General features: G+C 43.2%; 1 protein-coding gene across 2 annotated transcripts in view; it reads left to right on the top strand.

The window, feature by feature from the left end:
- opn5 (opsin 5) overlaps window positions 1–14,527 on the top strand; it is a 77,207-nt gene that overhangs the window by 41,028 nt on the left and 21,652 nt on the right. For both annotated transcript variants that reach the window (XM_039780984.1, XM_039780983.1), the window contains one exon: window positions 8,576–8,746. In XM_039780984.1, the coding sequence (XP_039636918.1) occupies window positions 8,576–8,746 (171 nt within the window). The remainder of the gene's footprint in view (window positions 1–8,575; window positions 8,747–14,527) is intronic.

Raw genomic sequence — 14,527 nt, 5'->3', positions numbered from 1 at the left:
ATTCAGTCCTTCTTCATACATTGAATTTGCATTGATTAATTTATTTATTTTAAAGTCAAAGTCAACCAGAGTCAAGTGCCCAGGAAGTGAAGCCAGTTTAGCAGCCCATGTGTTTGCCCCGTAGCTAGATACACAGTAAAATAAGTGTTATTAAACATGCCATGTAACCGCATATTGAGAATAACTAAAGAGTTTTATTCCAAAATGGGTCATACCACCAGTTGAAAACATCTTGTTACAATTATCAACTAAATCAGCCAGGCAGCCAAATCTTACCTTCCATTATTTGATTAAATTATATTCTTCCAAAAAGTTTGTAAAAAGCAACATTTACATCCTTTGATTAATCATTATGTACATCAAATTTCGTTTCAAAAGCCATCTCCCTTACATTTTTTCAACAAACTGAGCTTCACCGCAGCTGCTATCTGCACAGACTGTGTAATGTGCAATTTTAAGGCTGCTGCCAATAATAGGCCCAACATATCTGTCTGATGACATTTCATCAATGTAATGTCTTAAATGCTACTTTTCAATTTCAACCATGCAATCATGGAGACATGGGTGATCACTTTGGATGCTGTTGATTGCGACGGTCAATAGTATTTGTACAGAGCTCCATGGACTTTTTGTCTTTAAAAATCACACACAGACCTGTTTAAAGAATGAAAGAAAGAATCTTTCTTCATTATTTTTACAGTCTATGGTAAAAAGGCAACAGTTTCATAACATGTTGTAGCATACACAAACATATAACATCCAATAGATAGGCTTTCAGTCTTTGACTCATAAGCATTTCCTTTCTTGTATTAAATAATGATTATAATAATATTAAAGAATATAAAATGCAGTTGTATTTGTGCCAAAGATGTCTAACCTTAAACGTTTCTCTGTTTATTGCATCCACCTTTTCCCACTACCCAGTCATTTTCTGACTCTTGGCTTTTGGATGCTGTGATTGCAAGTGGCTCTTAAATGGTTAAAAATCAATGATTAGCGTTTTTCATGCCCTCTCTAAATGCTTTCACGTCTACTCTCTTGTCTTCTCTTTTCTTCTTTCACTGGATTTCATTGGAATTTAATGTATTTTATATTTGATAATTTAGCTTCTAGGTCCAGTATAGGTTCCCTGCATAACACCCAGAGCCTTGAACATAGTGTACCATCCATGTATTCACGTCCATGTAACATGTTGCCCTAATTTGCTCTTACTGGTGCAGCAGTGCGAAGCAGTCGATTATTTTAAGAGAGGTTATGTTTGTGTCATCAAAATCAGGCTCAATGCGCTCCCTAATTATGGCACGGTCTACCCAGGCTACTACAATCACTCCCTAATTACCTCTGCTCTCTGATTACATTAGCATTACAATAGCCTAAATTACTCACAATGGTCACTTGACATTTTAACAGGAGCTGTACCTCATGTACCTCATTACACATTTTACACTAATGCATTGGTCTAGTGAGGATGCACATACTGTTCTGCTGAGTGGTGATCAGGTAAATAAAAATCCTGCCACTGTACAGATTGTGCTTGAGGCAGAGGGAAAAAAAACCTGATAGATTATTTTTTTAATTAAAAATATATAGGTGACATACCATACCATAACATAATACCTTATATATACCAATTGGAAAGTTATTATTTATTCTTTTATTGAATGAGTATCAATAGGTATTTTCAGACGTTATGTAACTGAAATTATGTAATTACATGTTTTTCACCTTGCATAATACTTCAGTGCTGTAATCCTCACTAATCCTCCCCTGGTTGATCTGTTTTCTCATTGGTGCTTACAATGAAAATCTTCTTTATGGCAGTATTGTGGAATCTCTGTGTAAAAGGGGCTAGGGAGTTACTTGTGGTTTGCTGCAATAAGAGGTAGCTACACTCAGACCTTGTTATGAACTTATTAACCTGTGTTGTGTGTAAAGGGTATTCCCAACTTAAAGGATAAAGTTATTACAAGTCCCATAAAAAATACCATAGCTACCAAAGCATTCACACTTTAAGGTGGAGTAAGCGATGTTAATCCAATACACTTTTTCTCAAATTCAGCGAATATCTCCTCATGGTCAACTAGCTCTCTATTCTCCATGAAATGATGATATACCAAACAAAACTAGTCTCTTAAAGGTCCCATGGCATGAAAATTTCACTTTATGAGGTTTTTCAACATTAATATGAGTTCCCCCAGCCTGCCTATGGTCCCCAAGTGGCTTGAAATGGCGATAGGTGTAAACCGAGCCCTGGGTATCCTGCTCTGCCTTTGAGAAAATGAAAGCTCAGATGGGCCGATCTGGAATCTTGCTCCTTATGACGTCATAAGGAGCAAGGTTACCTCCCCTTTCTCTGCTTTGCCCGCCCAGAGAATTTGGCCCGCCAATGAGAAAAAATGGCTTTCAAACGAGCAAAGTGGCAGTTGGTCAAGGCCACACCCCCATCCTCCACCTTGCCCCCCCTCTTACCTCCTCAATAGCTACAGACACAGAAATGGCACATACTAAGGAAAGCTCATTGTGGGACTGGCTGTAGTGGCTGTAATTTCAGGAAAGAGACTTCAGATACAGTATTAGGGGACTACTAAGGTCTATATAAAAGCCTCCAAAGAGCACCATGTCATGGGACCTTTAAAGCGTCCAAAATTGACAATCAAGTTGTAGCCTTTTCAAGACCAAAACACTGATAAGGATAAATTCAAGTAATAGTGATAGTTGTAGCTCACAATAACCTTGTCTTGCACAGAACAATGCGGTACAATCTCGAGAACAAGAGCAGCTGAATACATTAAGATTATGAATATTTTCCATTATTGAAATAGCTTTTGCCCCATGGGACCTAAAGATGATAAGGTCACTAAACTGATTGCTTCGGTTGGCCTGTGTCCACATAACACTTTGGTCCGGAGCAAGTCATCTTGACATCTACTGATTAGAATTTAGTATGCATATTAATAGAAACCAGGGGATTTTTACTAACCCTTTAACACCAATAAAACCATCACAGAGTCAACTTCTTTGTATGTGTTCGCAGCTGATTCTGATGTATTGTGATGGACAATCTTTACTTGACCAACACTTTTGTCAATTAGAAGTAAAAACGGCCTCGTTTCAATAGAATTTGTGGTGTATTTGCCCCCTAGAGAAGAAATCCTAATATGTTGACATTTCCCCTTGCGTCACTACCAAGCAGATATCATAGACCCGACAGAAAAGTTTGAGTAATATTTTCAACAATAAAGAAGCTGTGGCTAGGAAATTATGTAGCCTTTTCTTTTAAAAAATTAGTATTGTTATGATATCACTTTAGTGTCTTTAGAGAAGTGGGCGTGGTCAGCTGATTGACAGCAGCCAGCTTCAGACGCGAAACCATGCATATTCTGGGTGAGTCAGTTTAACACAGCACAAACCCATCTAGAAATACGAAAGACATACACTCATCCGTGAAAGCTAGTCTCATTCTCACATGGAACGTAATACAGTGAATCTGACTGCAGTAGATGTAGTTGTGATTGGTGCCTCGATTTTGGGGCTATTGGCCAGACTGACTTGCAGAGCAAATCTCAAATTTGCCGGAAGTTTGTCAGGGTTTAACCAGGCTATAAATGTTGTGCTAATTCAGCTCTGTTTAGTTCCGGTGTTCAGACGGCAAGACAAGTGCTTAGGGACCGTCTACAAAGTACAACACCGAAAAGAGAAAAAGAAACTTTATTAATTTAATGATTGAATAAGGTAGTGTCTCCAAACTTACCTCGATTATAACTTGTCTCCTGCTGCATTTACTTAATAAAAATAAGCATATGCCTATTTATGAAAATATTTTTGTATCTCTTTTCGGTGTTGTAGTTTGTAGACGGTCCCTAAGAACTTGTCTTGCCATCTCAACACCAGAACTAAACAGAGCTGAATTAGCAAAGCATTTCTTTCACATCTACTATAGTCAGATTCACTGTGTTCACTGGGAAGGAATCACTTCACATGGGTAGGCACTTGTAATGATATTTTGAACATGTTAAGAGATTAAAAGCACGTTTAAAACTTGCCCTGTTTCAGCCTCCTGGGTTCTTACGATAGCAGGAGGATAACACGGTGTAGGCAGCACAGATTGTTTTCGTTCTAGCTACTGACAGCACTCCAAATTTACAAACAACAGAGCTATGTGTTAAAATCAACCGGAATTCTCCTTTAACCTTTAGTGGCTGCATGTCTTTATTATCAACCCGGTCTCACGGCAGTTCGTGAAATGGTCATGTTATTTTGATCTATTGATTCGTGTACAGGGAAACGATTTTCTACTATATTTTGTGGTGGTCACCACGAAATTGGAATGTTATTATTTCACGAACTGCCATGCGACTGGGCTGCAGCTGGACAACACGATCCGCGGTCTCTGGGGGACACAACAACTAGGTTAGCTTGAGCTGTTTGTAACAGTATAAATGTGTGACCTGCATGCACATGACCTGATAAAAAACTTAACTACTGTATTCCTTTTACAATATTTGGTGGAAGTGTATTGTATAGCATATTGGAATGAAATTACTGTACAGTTTTCGCCCCTCAATTAAATCTAATTACACTGTTAAATGTATACTAGTGTGGATGTGTTTTTTTCTCCATAATATTGCATACAGTGGTGGCAAATCTTCCCCAATTGAATACAAATGTAAAAGAAATCTTGAAAATAAAAGGACTCCAAAAAATGGAGCAAATGATGTTTGCTGGGAGAGATAGGTTCAGAGCCTATACTAGATGCCAAATTTCATCTCTGTAAATAATTTCCATTTACGCAATAATCCTTTCCACATGAGCTGGAATACCAAAAACAGCCATGGTTGCCAAACCAGGCGGCTGGCCACAGGGCAAACTAAATAACTGCCTTATTTGTAGAGCTGAAAGTTTATTTGCTGTTATTACCATGACTGATCAAGCCTCTGAACATGTGAGCAACCGTGTGTCCTTGCCCCGCTCGGTTTTCAGTGATTCCAAGAAGTCATAATGTCTCATGCTGTCATCTTGCCTCGAGAGGTTTTGATGTTTATCTCTTTTGTACCTCTTGGCCATGGCTTGCCACATGGGTCATGGTTTATCCAGCTCTCTAGGGAGAAGGCCATCATCTGTTGCAGACTACAACAATCAGGAGCCCCTTTAACAAAGCCTGTCCAGGAATGTTGTGCCGCTATTCTGCCTTGTCGTTCTTTATAAAAAAAGTATGAACACGGAATGGGGGGGGACTCATTTGCTCTGCCGTTAAGCCTGCAGCAGAGGTAGTACCAGAGCCAAAACGGACAGAAAAAACATGCTCTGGTTTATTGGAATTTCTTTAAACCAATCACAATAGTCTTGGGAAGCGCTTAGCTCTGGACACAATGACGATGCCTCTGCAAAATAGCCTTGGGATGGAACTTGTTTTGGTGGAACATTTGTAGCTTCAAAAGTTGTTTAGCTGTGCAACAGAAAACTCAGATTGGACAGATCTAGCTGTCTGGATTTACCCTGCAGAGATCTGAGGAGCAGTTAACCGTAGTCCTCATTAATCGACCGGATTTTAGAATGCCAACACAAAGAAAGCGGAAGGTTAGGGACATCCGGCCTAAAAAGAGGGACATCCGGCAGAATTTCCAGCGGCACCTGAACAATCCCAGAAGTGGAACGTTGTCGATATAGACTATGCGGGCATTGGTTAGTTCAGTGTAATAAAAGTAAAGCCTGTGTAATGCCAATCTTCTTTATGGCAGTATTGTGGAATCTCTGTGTAAAAGGGGCTAGGGAGTTACTTGTGGTTTGCTGCAATAAGAGGTAGCTACACTCAGACCTTGTTATGAACTTATTAACCTGTGTTGTGTGTAAAGGGTATTCCCAACTTAAAGGACAAGGTTATTACAAGTCCCATAAAAAATACCATAGCTACCAAAGCATTCACACTTTAAGGTGGAGTAAGCGATATTAATCCAATACACTTTTTCTCAAATTCAGCGAATATCTCCTCACGGTCAACTAGCTCTCTATTTTTTGTGTGTGGTTAAAATCCGGTGTTCCTACACAGCCCTGCCTCTATAAATGGAAAACAAACAGGAGCGCACAAGCCACAAAACACTATTCCAGTCAATCAGGAACAGGTGGGGCCACTTGCTCGTGCAAGCAAAGGCTGGGGGCGGGGGGGAGGCAGCATGTGAATGTGCGCCAGCCGGCCAGAAGTTATCAAGAAGAAGAGTGGAAAAATCTGAAGAATACTAATTAAAAAAGAAGAAAGGAGGAAGAGCCTCGTTAACATCAGTGAGGCTTTCAACGCTAGAGAAACCTCCGTGAACTCAAAGGAATGAAAACCGATAAGTAATAGAGGATGAGTAACATTAGTTTGGCTCTTTCATTGTTTGCCGTTTTCAATAGGTCACTTTAACCTTTGCTATTGTTTGTGATGGCTGCTTCCAACTGGTTGACTTTACAACTGTAGCGTCAGTTTGCTAATCCACAACCTAACATTGACTCTGCCATATTTCGTTTAGTCGATGAATGTGGGGGGCGGAGATTCTGAAGAATGGGTTGTATTTGTTTGGCAGTTGAATTTATATATCAACAATCTTGGCGCAGCATCGCTTACTGCTGCTTTAAGACATGACTATAACCTTCCAAAGAAGCTTAAGTACAACAATTACTAGTAATGCTTTGTGTTTATGTCAACAATCAGCAGTCCAATCATTTTCCTTTCATATTTCACTTCCCTTTTATGTTTGATAATGAGTCACTTGTCGCAAGATGCCACAGGAGCTGTCACATGTATTCCTGCTTTTTATCCTTTGAATATACTGGGATTTGTTGTCTAAGTGTTGAATGTAAGGTTTTATTCAAATAAAGAAAAAAATTGTTTGACATTTTTCGTCAAAGCAGCTCCACACAAGTGACCAGCCCCGTCTTCGGCTGTTGATGGTGTCTCGTTCAAATTTTGTTATCAGTGGTTGGTCGAAAAGAAAACTCTGGTAATAAAAGGTGTTCGGGCTTCAAGGCCACAGTCAAAGGTGCTCCAAAATCAAATCTCTCTTTAGTGTCAAAAGCTACACAGAACATCGATGATTCCGCGACAAGAGTCTCTTCTCAGCTTGTTGAGACTTAGGGCCCCATCTTGCACCCAGCCCAATTGCCTTTGTACACCGACGCATGTATCATTCCTGTTTTGCACCCGACGCACAGCGGACTTTTCCCTCCACAGACGCACGTCGGTAAATTAGGGAATGTATTTGCGCTCCTGTGGTCGGTTAAGCAAAAACAGGAGGCGTGTTCAGGCGCAAACGTTACCTGGTGCTATTTTGCAGTTTCAGAAAACAATTCCGCCAGTGACCAGGAAAAACCTGGTCTAAAGTCAGTGGCGCTAGTCTAAAGTCAGTGGCGCTAGTCTAAAGTCAGTGGTGCTAGTCTAAAGTCAGTGGTGCTAGTCTAAAGTCAGTAGCGCATTATTCAGATGCTATTTTAGGGGTGCATGCTTGGCCATAATGTAGCCTGTGCACAACGCGCATACACTTCTCTCATCTAAACGGACGCAGCAGTTCCCATTTTTGCAAACCATACATAATTACAAAAGGAAAATATTATTGAAAATGCGCTTCAGGTGTTCAGATAGGTCAGGAGGCACTTTAAACTACAGTCATCAAAAAGTTGCAGCATTCTTTGTGGCTTGTTGTGTTTTACACAACATTACACAATCATGGATGTGTTGATGACATAAATGAGGAAATATTAGAGGACTTAAGGAGACGTGATGTTGAACTACGGCGGGATTGGACACTCCGGCAGAATCTGGTCCGGGAGTAATGCGCGATATGCTCCTGATGGAGCGGGTGGACGGAGATGGAGTAGGGGGAGGAGGAAGGGGCACAACAGGTGCAGGTGGTGCGTTTGGAGGCCCACGCTCCATGGCTGCAGCAATCCTCTCCAGACTTGACGAGATGCGCACAAGAGGCCGCAGCAACATCGCCACCTGGCCAAGACGGGCATTTATTACTTCGGATAGCTCCCGCTGGCGTGCGCCAGGCAAATCCACTGTCATAATAGCAATCCGCCATGGAACAAGCGCGCCTGCTCTTAAAGGGAATGTGAGATAACGCTCTGATTGGTTATTTTCACGTTACGCCCAAACCACACCTAGCTACTTCAGACCAACCCATTTTAGATTTGCGTCGGGCGCAAGAGTCATTTATCCCGCCGGTATAATAGCAACAGCGCCCGAGATCCGTCCACAAAGCTACTTGCGTTTTGCGTTTCATACTTGTGTTTCAGATTGTTAAAATAGGGCCCTTTGTCTTCTTACCTGCAGTTAATTGATAAGCCCCACCCATTACCAGCCAGCCAAAACAAAAGAAGGAAGTACTAAAGCCTACTAAAAGGGCACATTGCTCACCCTGACATCATCTAATAATTTTCTGTTTACTCTTTTCTCTGTCTTCCCCTTTCTCTTATTCCAACCCTACTTCCACCAACTTCCATTCCTTTCCTTCTCATTCCTGTTTCATGCTTCTTGTTCATTTATCTTCTTCCTTCTCATCTCCTTGCATGCTTCCCCTTCTGCTCCCCCTTCCTGCAGTGACAGGAAAACCCTTTTTCATTGTGTCTAGTTTGTCCCACCGCTGGTTGTTCGGCTGGGAAGGTTGCCGCTTCTATGGCTGGGCAGGCTTCTTCTTTGGTTGTGGGAGCCTCATCACGATGACCGTGGTCAGTCTGGACCGGTACCTCAAGATCTGCCATCTCAGATACGGTATGTCAGGGTCTCCGGATTATTCCTTTATTTCCCCCTAAACATTTGAATTCCATGTACGTGACAATGTATGGAAATGTGTGGGTTGATTTTTTTCATTTCAATAAAAATTAGCAACAAAAAAAGACTGTTTCCTGTTTCGGCAGCATGAAGTGAACATGTCTCGGTCGCTCCATCCTCTGATAAAAGTTTGTACTTTTGACTGTCTCTTAGTCAAGACTACATAATGTCCTGAATTGCAATTTTTGAAATATATTTTGGGGAAGGATCGCAATTTGCGGAGCAATTCTGCCATGTACTCAGTCACGGATCGCACAGAGCTCACCGTGATTATAAGAGATGTTATTTGAGAGGAGATTGGTATGGCATTTGATTTAAAGGGTTAGACTCTTTACAAGAAGTTATAAAGGACACATCCTCCAAACTGTGGGTGGTAGAGGAAGCAGTTACAGATAACGACCACCGGCTGACTGAAATGGAGAAGAAATATGCCAATCCACACTTAGAAAACATCCCATTAAGAGAAAAGATCCAACAAATCGAAGACCGCAGCCGTAAATGCAATGTTCGCATCATCGGGATCCCTAGCGACGCCAAAGGAGGAAAACAAACTGCCTTCATTCACAACTTTCTGAGAAATATTGATATTTAAGTCTCATGTAATTGAGGTGGAGCTGACTGTATACCATGCAGCACCTCTTTCATTGCATTGAAGGGGACATAAAATAGGGGGACTGTAAAAATATACCTTTCTCCCTAGAAGAAGCTAAATCTGACCTATATGGTAGATATATATATATTTGTTACAGGCTTGTTAGTCCATGAAGAGGTTATTCAATTGAATTCATATAGTCCTAATTATGATGATCCCAAATGCATTAATGATCTTCATATTATGTTACTCCAGTATGAAATTCAAATATTTTTGGGTGGTTATTATGGAAAACGCTTCACTCAGAGGAGAAAGTGTTCTCTTTCTACTCTCATGAGCATGATTCTTATTCAAGAATAGATTTAAACTGCTGTTACTACGCTAGGATTCTTTCAGACCTCTCTGCTCTGATTTGTGAAATAGAATTTGAAAAGCTAGCACCAAATTCCAAGCCATGGAGATTTAATATTATGTTACTCTCAAAAGAGAGTAACGAGAGTCTTATATGAATGCGTATTTAGAAATGTTCATTGAGGTACATCAAAATAGCTCAGTGTCCATTGATAATGGGACATGCTAAAGGCCTATATAAGAGTGTCACGCACGGAAGGAACAGGAGTCAGACTGGAGTAAGTGCTCCACCTTGCCCCCCCTCTCTCTTCCTCAGTAGCTACAGACACAGAAATGGCACATACTAAGGAAAGCTCATTGTGGGACTGGCTCTAGTGACTGTAATTCTGCACCAAGGCTGAATTTCTGGAAAGAGACTTCAGATACAGTATTAGGGGACCACAGCCACTTAAAGGCCATGGAGAAGACAGTGGAGTTGCTACAGCTGAAATTTCACGACTTGGAAAATCGTGGCCGGCGTAAGAATTTGAAGATTGTTAACCTCCCAGAGAAAGCCGAAGGCGGTACTCCTCTCGTGGACTTCCTCCACTCTGTACTACCGACCTTAGTCGGCTTACCCGCTGACCACTGAACGCGCCCACAGAGCCCTGGCTTCATTCCCGGCTCCAAACAAGCCCCCGAGGAGTGTCTTGGTGCATTTTCTACAATTCTCCCAAAGAGAGGCCATGATGGTTCTCGGCTACGCTTTTACCCTGATTTATCTGCGGAGGTTCTGCGGAAGCGGCGAGAGTTTGATGCCGTGGGGAAAGTGTTGGCCCGCCACAATATGTACCGTGGGTTTGCTTATCCAGCCCGCCTGTGGTGCCTCCACGAAAGTCGGATCCGCATTTTTGATAACCTGAGTCTGCTGCTGCATTTTTGGACACTCTTAAATAAGGCAACGTTTGTTCTCCACCCCCATCAAACATTATTTCTGCTGTTTGGTTGTTATAAATACTGTTGACAGACTGATTAAGCAGCGGAGCTGAATCTACATGCAACTTTTCTCCTTGGTAACAGGGTGTTTTAATTGCTGTGACCGCTTGCTTCATTTTTTTTATTATTGTAGTGTACAAAAATTGGTATACTTTAGTTTCAAATTAGTTTTACACTTCACTATAATGCTTTTCCATAACCTACTGTTATGACTACAGCGCTTTGAATTTTATTTCATCAACTTATTTTTATATCGCCCTGGTATTTCATATTCAAGAAGTGACTGGCACAAAGCCCATGTTCGGGTTTACATACAATTCAGTAATTTTCATTTTGGGGTAGCTCTAGTGGTGTCATTTATTTGGCCTGGAGTTGTGATATTGTCTCAAGCGCCTGAGCTGTTACTGTGGTCTGTTAAATTAAGATATGTTTAAAGCACCCATATTATGCTAATTTTCAGGTTCATAATTGTATTTTAAGGTTGTTCCAGAATAGGTTTACATGGTTTAATTTTCAAAAAACACCATATATATAAAAGTGGTTAGCCAGCTCGTTTCAGCTAGTGACGTACAAAGCCATGCAGATTTTGAACAGCTCACCCGGAGACTGAAGGCAGGACACATTCAGAAACCATATCCCACTCAAAACAGCATGGATGGATTTTTTTCAAAGTTTGTATGCATGTGGACCTCTCAGGGAACCATTACCTTATCGTGGTAGAGAGGTTTGTGTGTCCCTATGAACCTGAGGGCTGTGTTGTCTAGAGCTTTGTGCTCCTGGTAGGGTCTCCCAAGGCAAAGTGGTCTCAGGTGAGGGGCCAGACGAAGAATGGTTCAAAAACCCTATGACACAACGAGGTAGAGATAGAGAGACCCTGTCCAGAGGAAGCTCGGGGCCCCCGTCTGGAGCCAGGCCCAGATGGAGGGCTCGTCAGCGAGCGTCTGGTGGCCGGGTTTGCCACGGAGCCTGGCCGGGCACAGCCCGAAAAAGCTACGTGGCACCTATTTCTCCAGCCCATGGGCCCACCACCTGTGGGAGGAACCGCTGGGGGGGCAGTGAAGGTCAGGGGCCTCGACGGACCAGACCCGGGCAGCAGACGCTGGCTCTGGGGACTTGGAATGTCACCTCTCTGTAGGAGAAGGACCCGGAACTGGTGCGGGAGGTGGAGCGCTACCGGTTAGATCTGGTGGGGCTTACCTCTACGCACAGTCTCGGTTCTGGAACCATACTCCTGGATAGCGGTTGGACTCTTTTCTTCTCCGGAGTTGCACAGGGTGTGAGGCGCCGGGCGGGTGTGGGGATACTCACAAGCCCCCGGCTGAGAGGGTCATCTCCCTACGCCTGCGGGGTTGGGGGGGGGGGAAACTCTGACTGTTGTTTGTGCATATGCACCAAAGAAGAGTTCGGAGTATTCGGCCATCTTGGAGACCTTGAGTGTCCTGCATGGGGCTCCAGTGGGGGATTCCATAGTTCTGCTGGGGTACTTCAACGCATGGGCAATGATGGAGATACATGGAGAGGCGTGATTGGGAGGAACGGCCTCCCTGATCTAAATTAGAGTGGTTGTTTGTTGTTGGACTTCTGTGCTAGTCATGGATTGTCTATAACGAACACCATGTTCGAACATAGGGATGCTCATAAGTGTACTTGGTACCAGAGCACCCTAGGCCAAAGGTCATTGATCGATTTTATAATCGTTTCATCTGATCTGAGGCCGTATGTTTTGGACACTTGGGTGAAGAGATGGGCGGAGCTGTCAAACGATCACCATCTAGTGGTGAGTTGGGTCAGGGGGTGGGGGAAGACTCTGGACAAACCTGGTAAGCCCAAACGGGTAGTGCGGGTAAATTGGGAACGTCTGGAGGAGGCCCCTGTCCGACAGACTTTCAACTCACACCTCCGGCGGAGCTTTTCACCAATCCTGTTTGTAATATTTATGGACAGGATATCAAGGTGTAGTCGGGGGGAGGAGTTGCAGTTCGGTGGGCTGGGGATCTCATCTCATCGCTCTTTGCAGATGATGTGGTCCTGATGGCATCATCGACCTGTGACCTTCAGCACTCACTGGATCGGTTCGCCGCCGAGTGTGAAGCGGGTGGGATGAGGACCAGCACCTCTAAATCTGAGGCCATGGTTCTCAGCAGGAAACCGATGGAGTGCTTACTGCAGGTAGGGAATGAGTCCGTACCCCAAGTGAAGGAGTTCAAATACCTTGGGGGTACCTCGGGAGATTGGTCGGAGAATCGGCGCAGCGGTATCACATTCAATTTATCGCACCGTTATGACGAAAAGAGAGCTGAGCCAGAAGGCAAAGCTCTCGATCTACCGGTCTAGTTTTCGTTCCTACCCTCACCTATGGTCATGACCGAAAAAACGAGATCCAGGGTACAAGCGGCCAAAATGGGTTTCCTCAGGAGAGTGGCTGGGGTCTCCCTTAGAGATACTCAGTCATCCGTGAGGAGCTCGGAGTAGAGCCGGTTGAGGTTGTTCGGGTATCTGGCAAGGATGTCCCCTGGGCGCCTCCCTAGGGAGGTGTTCCAGGCACGTCCAGCTGGGAGGAGGCCTCGGGGAAGACCCAGGACTAGGTGGAGGAATTATATCTCCAACCTGGCCTGGGAACGCCTCGGGATCCCCCAGTCAGAGCTGGTTAATGTGGCTCGGGAAAGGGAAGTTTGGGGTCCCCGGATAAGCGGATGAAGATGGATGGATGGATGGATGCATGCATGTGGAAGCACCAGAGACACAAAATAACACCCCAAATCCCAGAAAAAGTGATTTCTTTTCATAATATGGGCCCTTTAAGCTTAGTGTGCTTGGTGACTTCATTTGGGTACTTTTACCCTGTTGTTTGGGGACAGGATAGGGGAGGTTAAACACTGCAATCTTGGTTTACTGTTTAACTTTAATTTTTCCGTTATGCCATACGACTGGAGCTTTAGGTTCCTGTCATCTACTGTAGTCAGCTTTTCCTAATTCAGCTTGTATTACCTATTTACTTTTCAACTTAACAATTTGTATGTCTGGGTCACTTAAAATTGTTACTTGGAACGTCCAGGGGATTGGCCACGTAATAAAGAGGAAGAAGATTTTAACGCATCTGAAAAAACTGACATAGTACTACTTCAAGAAACTAAATGATCTGACACAGAACACTTGAAGCTTGGGAGAGATTGGGTGGGTCAAGTCTACTTCTCCTCCCGCTCGCAGAATAAAAGAGGTACAGCCATTCTCATACATAAGAACATCCCTTTCATTTTAGAACACGAAGAAAAAGACCTGGAGGGGAGATTCATTGTAATTACAGGCTCAGTTCTTAAACAACACAACTATTCTTAATGTTTATGCTCCAAACTCTGATTCACCTTACAGGGTTTCCCACAGCACTTTCTAGTTTAGGCGGCCACCTTAACAACACGCGCCTGCTGCCTTAATTAAGTCTTCAAAAGAAATTTAATATATCCGCCGTGTCCTGTTTGAGTGGCTGTAATGTACAAGTCGCATCAACACAGTCACAGGAAAACAAGGAAACGGCAAGTTGTCAAGATACCACCAATCACAACGGAAAGAGCATTTGCTGCGGGTGTGTTTTTATTCACATTTAAAGGGATAAATCGCCATTTCACCGTCGCGTGCGCGTCAGAGTTTGTCAACAAATGTGCGGGCAGCTGGGGCATGCCCGGGCAGAGACAGGGTGATGGACTTACCGGAGCGTTGGCATATGGCAGGCAGAGAGCATTTATGTATCTCTGTCCTGTTCTTCACATCAGTGAGGCTTTCTTCTCTTGTTTCAACGAAGTGAATAC

Source organism: Perca fluviatilis, chromosome 18 (genome assembly GCF_010015445.1).
Source record: "Perca fluviatilis chromosome 18, GENO_Pfluv_1.0, whole genome shotgun sequence".
Lineage (NCBI taxonomy): Eukaryota > Metazoa > Chordata > Actinopteri > Perciformes > Percidae > Perca > Perca fluviatilis.
Note: the sequence above shows the minus strand (reverse complement) of the source record. Positions and strands in the feature narration are given on the sequence as shown.